General features: G+C 43.1%; 1 protein-coding gene across 1 annotated transcript in view; it reads left to right on the top strand.

Annotated features, from left to right (window-relative positions):
• Positions 1–15,311, top strand: part of epha8 (eph receptor A8) — a 343,673-nt gene that overhangs the window by 273,225 nt on the left and 55,137 nt on the right. The window contains exon 10 of the mRNA XM_050038788.1: positions 2,720–2,882. Coding sequence (XP_049894745.1) covers positions 2,720–2,882 — 163 coding nt within the window. The remainder of the gene's footprint in view (positions 1–2,719; positions 2,883–15,311) is intronic.

The raw sequence follows: 15,311 nt of genomic DNA, 5'->3' as shown, positions 1-15,311 counted from the left end.
GTACAGAGACGAGTCCTTTGTCTGAAGCAATCAGAAGGTCATTTGTAATTTTAACTAGTGCTGTCTCAGTGCTATGATGCACTCTAAATCTTGACTGAAATTCCTCAAATAAATTNAATAAATTATATCATGGAGAAAATCACACAGCTGGTCTGCGACTACTTTCTCAAGGATCTTTGAAAGAAAGGGAAGATTAGTATGCATGGTTTTGGGAGTATTGTGCGTGGTCCCAGGTATGCATAACCTAACTGCTGGCCTTGGGACTCTGAAAGTACAGCAGCAACGTCTGTGCTATTAATGACTGACTCTGTTTCAAAACAAAAATTTTATTATTTTTTATTGTTTTATCTTNGAGAAAATCACACAGCTGGTCTGCGACTACTTTCTCAAGGATCTTTGAAAGAAAGGGAAGATTAGTATGCATGGTTTTGGGAGTATTGTGCGTGGTCCCAGGTATGCATAACCTAACTGCTGGCCTTGGGACTCTGAAAGTACAGCAGCAACGTCTGTGCTATTAATGACTGACTCTGTTTCAAAACAAAAATTTTATTATTTTTTATTGTTTTATCTTTTGTATTTTATTTATTATTATTTATTTATTTAATTCTATATAAGTTGTGTATCTATTTATTTACTTATTCTGTTCACCATTATTGATTATCCTTTTAGTTTATTTCTTACTCTTGCTTTCTTAATTTGATCGGGATTCAGCCTCGTTGGGATGGGGTCTAAGAGACACGTTGATGATTTAGATGAAGAAATCACTGCGGTCAATTCTTGAAGAGAAATTATATATATATATGTTAGGTCTTACAGCTTATACATCCATTTCCTTTTTTCTTTATTTTTTTGGCTTTTGCCTCTTTATTTGATAGGACATTATTTATCATGAAAGGGCAAGGTAGAGGGGATGACGTGCAGCAAAAGGCAAGGACATTGCCTTTGTATGTGGGATGTCTGCTGTACCCATTGAGCTATTAGGCACCCCACAAATCCAGGTTTAAGTGTAACCAACAAGAAAACTTGGCTATAACAGATTTATTGGGGTCATCGTTTGAGTTGTGAAATGATCAGTCTAGCACATTATTTGCTATAAACCACACTGTAAAATATTTGATATTTACAGTAAATTACTGACTGCTAGTTGCATTACTTTCACAGTAAATGTGTCATTTTCACAGTAAATTGATGTGAAATGACAGCTGTATACTGTAATCTCACAGTAGTTATACCTGCATATTACTGTGATTTAGCAGCATGCTCCTGGAGGAGATTACTATATTTCACTGAAACCTCACAGTTAAAGCCCATTACATTAATGCAGGGGTGGCCAACCCAACCAGTGTGCGGCTCTTCGATCCATTAATTAAAACCATCGGCGTGCGGCTCTTCCGTCATAAAAAAAAATCAATTTATTGTTATGGGTGCGTATGGCCCTTTAAGAAATGTAACAGGCTTAAGCAGAGCGAGTGAGGGAGCGAGTGAGAGAGAGAGGAGTGAGCACGGGCAGGTGAGAGGGTGTGGAGTTCGGGAGGAATGCAGGACGGCAGCGCGGTGGCGATATCGCACAACAAAAAATGTCAGGGAAGAAATGCGTGTCTTTTTGTGTGTGTTTGTGTGCGTGTGTGGAGAGAGTATGAGAAACTACTATAGTTTATATCAACTAGTTTATGTACATCTGATTACTGTGATTTAGCCGTATGCTCCCCTAGAATTATTGTATTTCACTGTAATCTCACAGTTAAACTCTATATATTACTGTAATTTAGCAGTATGGTTCTGTAGAATAACTATACTTACCTGCACAAATTTCACAATAAAATTCTGAATTTGGTAAAATATAACAAATAAAAGCCTGTGAGATGCCTGTAAACAATGTGCACTGTGTATGTAACGTCAATATGGTGCTTGTGTTTTCATGGAGAAACAAATAGGCCCTCATTTATCAATAAAACAAAACAACAAAAATGTGATAGGGTTCACATGTGATTTATGAAACATACTTATCTCACTAATCACAGTGAAGGAATGATCGGGTGTTAATAAATGTGGCAGCTGAAAACAATTGTAATTTAAATATCCCATGTCAATATATTCTGGGTTTAGAGGCCTCTTCCTTCGAGTTTACAATGCAGAAAGGTGTCATACAGCCAATAAGAGAAACTTCTCTGAGCTACAAATGGAGACGCTGACATGTCAGGTCCAATTTAACCATCTGGCTCTCGCTGACAAAGTGGCATTAAAGGGAGTCATTAATACACATTATTGACAGAAATCACTGCTGTGGTCAGTCGAACTCCAGCTGAGGTTGGAAAATTTAATTTACACATCCATGTTATGTACTGACCAAATGCCTACATATATTAATAGTATTATCCTCTATATTAAATACTGGTGGTTGGTATTGTTATAATAGCATATTATATACACAGACGCACCACCTGTGTCTGAACCGGACACCAGCAAACATGTAATAACCCATAGGCTGCTAGTATTTAACTAGTTACACTGTTGCAAGGTTTAATTACTTCTTTTTTGATGATAAATGATCTAAACATATTTTGGTTTTGTCAGTGTTGAAACAAAAGATTATAAAGATGTATTACAGACAGACGTTTTTTCTAGTATGTTTCATAAATGGGGGCTATTGAGCTCATGAGCTGACCAATATGCCAATTTCCCCGATTCTGATCTCTAAATGTGGTTGTTTCTGTTACAGGATAATGAAGTGCAGAGTTACTCCACTCTGAAGTCCAAGAATACCAGCGCCCGAGTGTCAGGGCTGAAGCCAGGCACCAAGTACATCTTCCAGGTCCGAGCCAGAACATCAGCAGGCTGCGGACGCTTCAGCCAGAATGTGGAGATCCAGACTGGGAAAGCAGGTGTGTGCTATTTTGTGTGTGATGGTCTACAAGAAGCAGAAAAACGCAAAAATATGCTGTATTACTGACTGTTTGCCTAAAACCTGCTGCCTGCCCTGAGGTACAGGGACCCTTTAGCAGATGTGTGTTTTTTAATACAGTGGAAAAAGTCCAGTAAGAACACAGCTTGTTGTGATAAAAGACTTGGCACTGAAATCTTCAGCCAGGCCAGACTGCACAGCAGGGTCCATGGCTAAAGTGTCAGTGAGGCCAACAACCACCTCAGTCCATCCCTCTGTTCCATTGATCTGCACTTTGTTAGGGGGTCATCCTGTCAACAAAACTGCACCTTTTTCCAGCCACAAACAGCTGTACACAGAGCTGGGGTGGGGTAGAAGTCCTCATGAGCCAGTCCACCTGAGGCAAGTACAACCCTGAAAGTTAGGAATTACTAAATACAATCTTTTATTAGAACATTTTTCTGTCCTAATAGGGGATTTGGCAGAAAACCTGCAGAGAAGACTCTAGGTCTGCAAAGTTAAACTTCCTGCCTGGTTGGAGTCCCAGTGCTGCTTCACTGACTAATAGTCTCCATTCATTCTGCTGCTCACTGGACCCAGACTCTCCTTCACTTGACACTGATTCATTTTCAGACTCTAAAAACAAGAGGACTGCACATATTCCACTACCCTATATGCTGAGTAACCAATAAGTCCTGAAGTTTATGAAAACCAGACTGTCTATGTAGTTGAGGTGTAGCTTGTATTAGTCTTAACAGTAACCTACATTAGTGGTAACCTGATAATCAGACTGAAGTTAGTTTAATTAGTCTGGTGTAGCATTTATGATGAAATACTTAATGTTTGTTAATAATATGTATAAAAATAATGTAAACAAATTGTAATATAGTATAAAGTAAATGCAACAATTGCAGTTGGACTAATAGCTATGAACCTGGGTGAAAATTAATGAAACACACAGACACAGAATTGAATTCACTCGCTGTATTGAAAAAAAAAAAAAAAATCACTTGTAAGTAAATCAAGGCAAAACATCCAAACAACAAAAGGCCGGATCTACTAAGATCCCAATTTGCATGTACTAAGTTGCCCGCGCAATCTCGAATTTTGCGTGTGGGGCTGAACCGCGGTTTGCGGGTGATTTACTAAGAGTGATTGCGTAAATGAAATTTGACCCTGTGGAATTAGAGGTGTTGGTAGATGAGGCCAATAAACACTTAAATGAGCTACAGCAAAGAAACCTGACTGTCTCACAAAGGAACGCTATATGGGAAGAAATCTGTGACTAACAGCCAGGGACCGGAGAGGGAGGAGAGGTGCGCACGGCGGGCAAGTTCCACTTGCGTAAAATAGGCTATACGATAAAGAACTGTTTAGTTTTGGTTTTTTGCCACGATAAATGTTAGAGCTATAGCCTAATATATTTTGTGACTGAAACAATGTGTCTTTAATATGTTGTTGCGTGGCTTAACATAATTAGACGTTAATGAGACTGATTATTTCGTTTGATAATAATGTTTGGAATCTAAAAAGTGATTTCAATCAACCTTTTTTCAATAAATGTTGATTTGCTTAACTTTGCAATGCTCTGCAGTTTATTGGGTCACACTAGCACTCGTATTCTAATCTACAGCATGTTTCAACATGTTTAATCAAGGTGTATTTCTGCATTACATATTATTGAATGAAAATAGAAAAATAAATGCATATACCAAACAGCTCACAAGAAGTGACTTAGAATGAGATTGCTGCGTGTCTGCATCCCCGCAGCATTGGGTTGTTGTTCCATACGGGAGGCGGGGCAGGTCGGCATGGCATTATGCTCCAGCCCTTGTTGCTCAGCGATGTTATGTAGCATGCAGCAGGTCACCACAATCTGGGCCACTTTTTCTGGCCTGTACAGCAGTGCTCCTCCAGTGCGATCCAAACAACGGAACCTGCTCTTCAAGATTCCAAAGGTGCGCTCCACAATATTCCGTGTGCGGATATGGGCCTCGTTGTACCTTATCTCTCCGGCAGTGGTCGGGTTGAGAACAGGTGTCAGGAAGAAGGGGTGTAGGGTGGTATGCGCTATCACCTTAAAAAACATATGAATCAATATGAAACACGCTCTTGTTTTTAATTTAATTAATTTACAAAGGATTTTACAAATTGACTCACCTACAAGCCAACCATCTCCAAACTTGCCATCTCGCAACTTGGAAAACATAAAAACTGTTTCTCAGAATAGTTCCAAAATGGCAATGCTGGATAGGCGATATGTTTTAATGATTGTTTCCTCATTCATTCCAAAAATGTTCACACGAGGGTGAAAAATGCGTTCTCTGCGTCTTCTTTCATCGTTTCGATGTCTCCTTCTTGCAACAATAACCGCAGCCATGTGTACGCAATTATGCATACAAACCGTTTGCACCTACCTTTGACACGTGTTAAATACAGACGCAGTTTCTATTTGCAAAATTGCTATCAGGTTTGATAAATCACTTTGCGTGTACTAAATTAATATATTTACATTTTCTCCTCCCAGCACACGCACAATTGCGTGTAAACGCCCCATATTGCATCATTCATTGCAGCAAACGTACTAACTGGATGCAGACGCGCTATTTTGCACCTTTAAAAGACGCAACCCTTAGTGCGCACTGTTAGTAAATCAGTTTGTACATTTTTTTGCGTGTGCAGTGAGTTTGCACACGTTTTTATACACACAAACCTGTAGTAGATCCAGCCCAAAGTGTTATTTTGTTGTAGTGGTACTACTATCAGTTAATTGTTCAAGTAGCTAATGAAATTTCTTCAAATTAGCTTGTCAAGTTCCTTTAAGTTAGCTTACTAGTCCATCAGTTTATATACATACAATCCTATCAGTTCAAATCAATGAGTTGAACAAAACTAACATTTGTCATACCTCATCCATGCATAATTAGCACAGCCACAGTCAAACATTCAGTAAAATACACTTTGTAGTGATTATTGGTATGGCACTTTGAAAGTGGCATCAGCGCCCCTTTAAACCTGATGGTTTTGCAATTTTAAAGATAAGATAAGATAAGATATACTTTATTGATCCTCCAGGGGGGGGGATTCAAGTATCACAGATTAAAGAGAAAAAATGAAAAATAAAAATTAAAGATAATAATAGATAAATAAAAGATAAAATAAAATTGCTACATCAATAAAATTGCTACATCAGATGAATAAAGTGACAGGTGGCAGATAAAGTGTCATTATTGGACAAATGCAAGATAGGTCCGTTCAGAGCTAGATGTAGCTAAGACAAACCACTGTTGTACAGTCTGATGGCGGTGGGCACAAAGGAGTGTCTGAATCGTTCAGTTCTGCTCCTGGGTAGGATAATCCGCTGGCTGAATGAGCTGCCCATCAGCCACAGCTCGTCGTGCAGGGGGTGAGAAGGGTCCAGGATTGCACAGATTTTGTCCTTCACCCTCCTCTCAGCCACTGTCTCCAGACTGTCCAGGTCCAGTCTCACCACAGAGCGGGCTTTCCTCACAAGCTTGTTGAGCCTGTTGACCTCACCAGTCTTAACTCCACCCCACCAGCACACTACAGCAAAGAAGAGTGCACTGGCAACCATAGACTGGTAGAAGGTCTTGAGGAGCCCACTACAGACGCCAAACGATCTGAGTCTCCTCAGGAAGAACATCCTGCTCTGTCCTTTCCTATAGAGGGCATCTGTGTTATGAGTCCAGTCCAATAGAGGACTGGGGTAATGTGCTCTCGTCTACTAGTGCCAGTTAACAGACGAGCAGCTGCATTTTGAACAAGTTGAAGGCGGCTAAGAGAAGACTGGGAGATGCCAACGTACAGTGCATTGCAGTAATCTAGTCTGGAGCTAATTAGAGCATGGATAGCTCTCTCCAGGTCGTGACAGCTCAAGAATGATTTTACTTTGGCCAGGAGACGTAACTGATAAAAGCTTGTCTTTACAACATTGTCAATTTGTTTATCAAATTTCAAATAACTGTCAAAGATCACTCCCAGATTTCTGACAGTAGGACTGAACGATGAAGACAAGGCGCCAAAGCCAGTCGTCACAGTATCCTCAAACACAATGCACTCTGTATTGCTGACATCAAGCAGTGGTTGGCCCAAAACTTTCTGCATTTAAATGAAGACAAAACAGTCAAGTTGGGAACTTTGTGCATCAGTACCTCTAGGCTTCAATGGCAGATAGATTTGCAGATCATCTGCGTAACAATGAAAAGAAAGGTTGTGCCTGGCTATAATAGAATCAAGTGGTAACATATATAACGAAAAAAGAATAGGACCAAGAATAGAACCTTTCGGGACCCCACACGAGAGAGAGGCACTGGAGGAGCAGGAATCACCAATCATTACAGAAAAGGTTCTATCAGACAAATAAGACGTAAACCACTTAAGTACAGTGCCGCGAAAGCCAACATAGTGATTCAGGCGTGACAGGAGGACTGTATGGTCCATTGTATCAAAGGCTGCTGTGAGATCTAGCAGAACTAAGACAACAGGGCACTTGGCATCAACAGACAGTACAATATCATTGTGCACCTTTAACAAGGCAGACTCAGTGCTATGACGAGACCTGAACCCAGATTGGAATTTTTCAAAAACAGAGTTGTTTTCCAGAAAGGACCGTAACTGTACAAAAACAACTTTCTCTAAAACCTTAGAGAGAAAGGGCATATGAGAAACAGGTCTAAAATTTGATAACACAGAGGAGTCAAGATGAGGTTTTTTTAGAAGGGGCCTAACCACAGCGTGTTTAAAGGCAGCTGGGACGGCTCCTAAACTAAGGCAGGTGTTCACAAATACCAAAAGACCAGGCCCAACAGTATTAAAAGCACTTTTTAACATTTTGGCAGGAACAACATCCAAAGGACAGTTAGTAGGCTTCAAAGATTTCACAATGTCAGCGAGGGAGGGGAGAGAAACCAACTCAAAGTGCTCAAACACAGCAGAGTGGGCTGGGGCAACAGACAGATCCTTATCAAAACTCTTGTTGCTAGCCTGTCTGACGGAATTCACTTTGTCAACAAAAAAGCAAAGAAAATTCTCACAAGTGGTGGTTGAGGCATCAGTCACAACAGAAGTAGGTGGGGTTATAAAGAGGCATCAGTCACAACAGAAGTAGGTGGGGTTATAAAAGAATTAATTGTATTAAATAACACCCTGGGACAGTGGTTGCTTCTAGAAATAATATCAGAGAGAAACTGAGATTTTGCCTCCCTCACAGCCCTCTGATAATCAGCAAAACAGTCCCTTAACATTTCCAGAGACACATGTAGTTTTTCCTTTTTCCATCTTCGTTCAGCTTGCCTGCAACGTTGCCTAATGGCACGGGTGGTGTCATTTAGCCATGGCTCCGTTCTTGGTTTGGCAGATTTTTGCCGAAAAGGGGCAACAGAGTCCAAAATCCCGGAGCAGGTGGTGTAGAAGGAGGACAGAATATTATCTGGACAAAGAGGGGAGACCATGCCATTCAAGGCAAAAAACTGAGAGTCCCTGAATGCAGCAGAAAATTCATCAGCCATGGAGAAAGTGATGATGCGACTCCGACAAGATGGAGCAAGAGGCTTGCTGACTGATGAGGGGGCTTGAAATTCAAAAATAATGGGGAAATGATCTGAGATGGCAGTCTCAGAAATCTCATAAAGGGAGATTGAGAGCCCGGAAGAAATAATAAGGTCCAAAGTGTGCCCAAGATGATGCGCAGGTTTATCCACTGATTTAATTAAATTAAAAGTTGCTAAAAGCCTTTTAAAATCAGTGGCAAACTGGTCAGAAGGACAACAAACATGAACATTAAAATCCCCACAAATCAGGAGTTTGTCATATTTTGGGAGAATGTCCGCCAAAAACTCAGAAAACTCATGAATTAAGTCCTTATTATATTTGGGAGGGCGATAGACAAAAGCACATAACACAGGACTTGCAAACTCCACCACAAATAATAGCAGCTCAAAACAGGAGTAAGTATCTGTGGGAAGAAGCCGACATTTAAAACTGTCATTAAATACAGCAGTAACCCCGCCCCCTCGACCAGAAAGTCGAGGGGAGCTGAAGAAGCAACAGCCAGGTGGGAGGAGCTCTGAGAAGGCGCTGGTTTCAGCCAGGTTTCCGTCAACAGGAGAAAATCCAGGGAAGAAGAAGTAAAAAAGTCATTCAGGATAAAAGTCTTGTTAGCCACAGACCTAGTGTTTACCAGAGCCATGTGAATTAAACACTGGTCAGCTTGTTGGGAGGCACGGCCGATCGGGCGGAGATTCTCCGGCGCACAGCCCCGTCTACAGATCCTCATGGGCCGGTGACAGGGGAGCGGATACCCGGCCTCTGGAACAGCCGGCAGCAGCCATCGGTAGCAATAATCCGTGGAGCCTCGCATGCTGTAACTGGCGCACTCCTTGGAGAGCTCAAACGGTGGACAACAAGGGTTGTGTGTGGAGGATGAAGCCAGGTAAGCTCTCAGTCTGCATATTACTCCACCTCTCCTTCCTCGTCTCCTGTGTCGGCCATTGCGTAGCAACCCACTGGATGGATGCCATAAGCACGGCGATATAGACGCCAACAGAGGCGGCGGTGTCTTTGGCTGTCCACTGAAGTCATGGATCGGTAGTTTGTCCACAGAATCGCGGATATTTAAAAGAGTCAGGCGATCATACACCAGCAGCGGTGACACATTATGGACAAAAAAAACGCTTAAAAACAGGACAATACACAGAAGAGGTAACAGAGGCAGACGGCCAGCCACACACAACAGCGCCATCTTGCATTGATGGCAAGAAGGGCTTGTCTCTCTCAATCCTCTCTCTGACTTTAGCGCCAGCTTTCTTCCCACGGTGCCCCTCCATATCTCCTCAGGAATCTGCACAGTGGGGATGCCGGCTCCATGTTTGAAAAGAAAGAAAAGTAAGTAAGTAAGTAGTCAAGAAAAACTACGTGAAGAAAAAATGAATTACTCCCCAGTAATACTACAACTAGAATGCTGCAGCAATACAATATAAATGAGCAAAGAAAACAAAAAACTATAAAAACACAAAGTTAAACATACGAAAAAGAAGCAAAAAGAGTGCAAATAGTCAGAGCTGCTGCAACAGGCTGCCGACCCCCATTGCCATCTTGGAATTGACTAGAGGGGAAATGTTAGTTATTGCACTGTTGATTCACAGTCTTTGGTCACAAAGTGAAAAGTCTCTGTGTAAATTGGCACAGTATACAGTCCTTCCACACCAGGGGGAGAAATGGGCCTAGGGGAGCCAAGTTTGAAGCCTGGATACAGCTAAGTGCATTGTTTCAGCAAGGGCTTTCTTCTTCACTGGTTCCTCCCTTAGCTCACCATCCAGTTATTGCTAAAGCCTGGCCTGTTCAGGTAAACAGGCACAAATAAATCACTGGTATCAAACATTTCATCAAGTGGTCATTTCTCCTTTTTAATTCCATTTTCCACAGGTAAATTGCGATTAATTTGGCTCCCCGTCGTTCAGCAGCAAGTCTGTGTCATTCCAGCAGATCTTGAGTTGATCCAGCTTGGGCTGTTGAGTAGCAGGATGCACAGTTACACCTTGTATTTCAATAATTCATTAGCCTCATGGCTTGTTAGCATTAGCTTGGCTTGTTTGACCTCACCGAACGTGAGTTTCACTCACTACTTTCTTGGATGCTTCAGATTTTGTTCAATTTCCAGGTTTCCAGTCGATATGGTTTGAAAAGAAGTTTAATGAAATGTTGCTGGCCTGCTCTCACAGGGGGCTCTGCATGGAATGCATGGAGTCGGAGCTTGGCCTAACAAAGGACAGGGGCCGGGGTCAAAGGTGTTGCCCCTTCAGGCAAGTCCTGGTCAGGTATATTCTCATATTCATCATGGTTTCTTTCAGACAAAACCATATCAGGTTCTGGTTCAGGTTTAACCTCTTGTGAGATGTTACCAGAAGTCTTAACAACTGGAACAAAACCTCTCCCCGCGTCTGATGGTGTGATCTCAGCAGGAGAAGGTAAGTGAGAGGAATTTATAAATGTATGACAGGGGTGTTACAAGTAGGTTGACTGACTTGATTTCTCTCATAGACTGGTGAATTTGGAGGGTTCTGCTGGTACATTACTTTGCATAGGAATGTCATCAATTGAATCTGAATTAATTTATTAATTCCTCTTCTACACTATCACTTCCGAGACCTGGATGCTTATGGGTTTTTTGGTCGCTGGGGTGATTTAGGAGTGACAGGAAGCTCTGGATCAATAGTGGGCAAAGATCCAAAAGGCAGAAGTAAGTCCTGATGCAGAGTATGCAGAGGGCCGTCTTTGCCTTCAGGCTTGACTGTGTACACTGGAAGATCCCCTGCATGGTAAACAACAACATAAATGTCTGATTCCCATTTATCTGCCAGCTTGTGCTTCCCTCAAGGTCCAACATTCAGAGTTGATTCAGTGATTCGTTTGTCAAAACGTGCTTTGTTTCAGTTTGCATTTTTAGGAGCATTGTGACTTGCAATATTGTAGCTCTCCTCAAAATTACTTTTGAGCTTTTGGACATACTGGGAATGAGATGTTGGTAAACTGCCAATAGAAAGACCAAAAGCCAAGTCAATAGGTAAATGGGTTTGTAGGATTGAAGCTGGTAGTCTCATTTTTTGTGCAGTTATAAGCCTGTACTAATGGCTTAACAAAGTCTTTCCAATGAGTTTTGTCCTTGTGATTCAGGGTTCCATGCATCTGAAGGAACGTCTGATTAAAGCATTCAACAGGAGTTCTTCTAGGATGATAAGGGATGGTTTGTGCTTTTTTTATTCCTGCTATTTCAAAAAGTTCCTTGATGGTTTTGGACTCAAATCTGTTCCTTGATCACTATGGAGACATTCAGGAAAACCATAATGGGCAAGGAAATTGCTTGGGCAATAGTGCAAGCCTTTTGATTTGGAATGGGTATGGCAACTGCATATTTGGTAAAATTGTTGGTGATAACCAATATATCCTAGTGTTGCTGCGATATGGTACCAAGACAAAATGTCCATGTAAAGCAACTCTTATGGCTGGCTGGTCAAACTAATAACTAATGAAGCAGGTCTTTCTGGGAGAGTTTTATGCCGTACTCAACATGTTTGTATTTTCTTCTTAACTGAGGCTGCCAATTTGGGCCAGAAGAAGCGAGCTCCTACAACGTCAAGTATATGTTCAACTCCCATATGTCCCATGTCATCATGGAGACTTTGCAATGCCAATACTCTGAGTTCTGTTGGCAATACCATTTGAAGAGTAGTACTTGCACCATCATGTCATTTTCATTACAGGATGCCATTTTTTAGCACAAGGCGATTCCACTGTAGGGACACCAGTACTCTAAACTCTCCAGATTGGACTACAATAGACAATGAGGAACCACAAGGAGGTCCATATGTTTATTACCCTGCCCCCGAGATTACCCTGGTCATGAGGGATGCTCCCTCCAGACATCTGGGTGCCAAAAGGGGGGTGAAAAGTTCACTTGAGATCCTTCAAGGCTCCTGATGTCATTAATTATTTAAAGGGATCCAGCATGGGGGCAACTTGGTTTGATTAACGGCCCGGCTAGGATCTTAAGACAATGCTTTGTAAGTACATCCCATGATGTCCCCTCGCGCCACCCCGGGAAATCACACCATTCACCACAGAGTGAAGAGGAGACTGTACAGATGTTAATGTCCTAAATTAGATATGCATTCCTGAACGCAAAACCAAATCTCTGTTGTAACAGTGTCTCTTAGAAGTGAAATTATACCATTTGTTTCCTTTTTGTTCTCATCTTCATTTCCTAACCTTGTACATGTGCATAATCCATGTTTGGTAGTTGAATGATAAGCACAAACAGGAACTTGGGAGCAAGTTACCAGCTCAGTGGCCTAGTGGTAGAGTGTCCGCCCCCTCAGGGGATGGGTCAAATGTGGAGAACAAATTTCACACACTCAGATGTGTGACAATCAGTGGAAATTTGCCTTTACCTTTACCTTACCAATGTAGCTCAGCATGGACAGGAACTTGGGAGTGCTGTAACGTCTCAGGAAATGGAACTTGGGAGAGCTGTAGCTCGGCACAGACAGGAACTTGGGAGTGCTGTAGCTCGGCACAGACAGGGACTTGGGAGTGCTGCAGCTCAGCAGGAACAGGGACTTGAGAGTGCTGCAGCTCGACAGGAACAGTGGTTCAAGATTGCTGCAGTGACACAGGAACTTGAAAGTGCTGCAGCTCAGCACAGACAGGAACTTGGGAGTGCTGCAGCTCTGTACGAAGAGGAACTTGAGAGTGCTGCTACTCGGCAGGAACAGGGACTTGAGAGTGTTGCAGCTTGGCAGGAACAGGGACTTGAGAGCGCCGCAGCTCGGCAGGAACAGGGACTTGAGAGTGCTGCAGCTCAGAACCAGTGGGTGTCGAGCGGGCCGCTGACTGGACTCTGGGTGCGAGTGTCAGGCGGGTCACCGACTGGACTCTGGGGGCAGGAACTCTCGGTGCAGGAAAGTGCATGAAAGTGCACACCGCTGACTGGGCTCTCGGTACAGGAGTCGGCCGGACCACCGAATAGACTCTGGGTGCAGGAGTCGGCCAGGCCACCGACTGGACTCTTGGTGCAGGTGTCGGCCAACCTGCCAAAGCAGAAACAGGTCTGCCGGGGCCCCCGACGCCGGAACAGGAGTGACGTCAGCCGGGATCCCTGAGGCCGAAACAGGAGTGACGTCTGCCGGGATCCCCGGCGGTGGAACAGGAATGACGTCAGCCAGGACCCCAGACGCCGGAACAGGAGTGTCGTCTGCCAGGACCCCCGACGCCAGAACAGAAGTACCGTCAGCCAGGTAAACAGATTGAGGGACTGGCTGGATACTGGGTAATTGAGACTGAGGCTTGGCCTGGTTGCTGGTGGGACGGGCTCGGGATTTCTTCTCACGTCTGGTAGTCTGGTTGATGCTCTGAGGACCTACCAGGGACAGGCGGGTTCCCAAGAATGGGTTGACAGCTGGGGTCGGCTCAGGATGTGGAGGCTGCAGGCTAACAACCCCAAGCCTAACTGACTTAAGTGCAGGCTGAGAATTAGGAGTGCTCAAAAGTCCTCAATCCAACTCGGAGCCACGATTATTGATTATAACCTCTAAAACTACAGAACTGTGGCCAGGAATCGCATGAGGTGTCTGGCCTTACTCTGGCTATTGGCATGGCTGTAGGGATGGCAATAGCCCAAGCAGTCCAGTATGGTTCAGTTCAGTTTGCATTTTTTCTGTGAAAAGTTGTGGATGATACCAATGGAACCATTCCATACTGTCATCATTTTTGGTCACCATTTGGTTATTTCTGGTACTAAAAGGTGGAGCTGTGAACACTGCAGTCCACTGATTGGTCAATAGAGGGCGGCACTCTTGCTCAGGGCTGAGTTGTGATTGGTTTTGGGGCTTATGGGAGAACTATAACTATAAAATGAAATGATGTTTCGCTCCCTCTAGCAGCAGCTGTAGACTGAGAAAACTGGGCCAACTGGAGGCAACTTATAAGCAGGAACATTTACTTTTAATGTTATTCAATGTGTGAGCTGATAATGTGAATCCATTTGCACACGTTAAAGCTATAGTGCGTAACTTCTGTCGCCCAGCGGATAATGCGTCATTACAACTAATAAGCCGGCGGCACTTCCATGTACACAGAGTAACACTCGCCACACACCGTACACAGAGTAACACTCGCCAGTCGCCAGTACATGTAACAGCAACACCTACTACTCATAATATAATTATAAACCAAGTCACTTACTTATCCAACAGCAGCAAGGCAACATCCGTGTCTGCCCTCAGCCCAGTTTCTTCCTTCAGGGCTCTCCACCGAGGAAAGCGACGCCAATACAAATCCTTGTTTGCCTTCTCCGTCGGTCACTTTCCTTCTTTGCTAATAGACCTTCAGCCGAACGTCCAGGCTTTTTCTTTGTGGTAGGATCCACTTCTGAACCGTGTCTCGGCCACTTCTCCGCCATATTGCTTTCTCTTTCTACCTGCGCTCTACCTCTTGCTATGACACTCTCCGCTCTTCCTCCCCCTCCCTTCTTGTTGTGAGGAAGCATTTCCTGTGCGCCAGTGCGGGAATATCGCCGGTCAACACGCAAACTAAAAATTATATATATTGAAAAATACCGCGAGATGTTAGAGGAGCCAATCGGCTTAATCAGCATTGTGTCATCTCCTCTAGTAGTGGCTTGGGTGAAACGGACATTTACGGACCTGTAGAAGTTACGCACTATAGCTTTAAATTACAATATGACAACTTTCATTGTCTCTCTTGGATGACGTACTCTTTAAAGTGCAACTTGCAGGTTAAATTTTTTTAAAAATATATACATAACCTTGTCTGAAACTTACCATATGAGAAGTTAATTCAGAATTTATTATGGTTTACACAACAACAGGGCACAAATTCAGAGGTAGAAGTGGCT

This window comes from Epinephelus moara, chromosome 24, assembly GCF_006386435.1.
Source record: "Epinephelus moara isolate mb chromosome 24, YSFRI_EMoa_1.0, whole genome shotgun sequence".
NCBI classification, from domain to species: domain Eukaryota; kingdom Metazoa; phylum Chordata; class Actinopteri; order Perciformes; family Serranidae; genus Epinephelus; species Epinephelus moara.
Note: the sequence above shows the minus strand (reverse complement) of the source record. Positions and strands in the feature narration are given on the sequence as shown.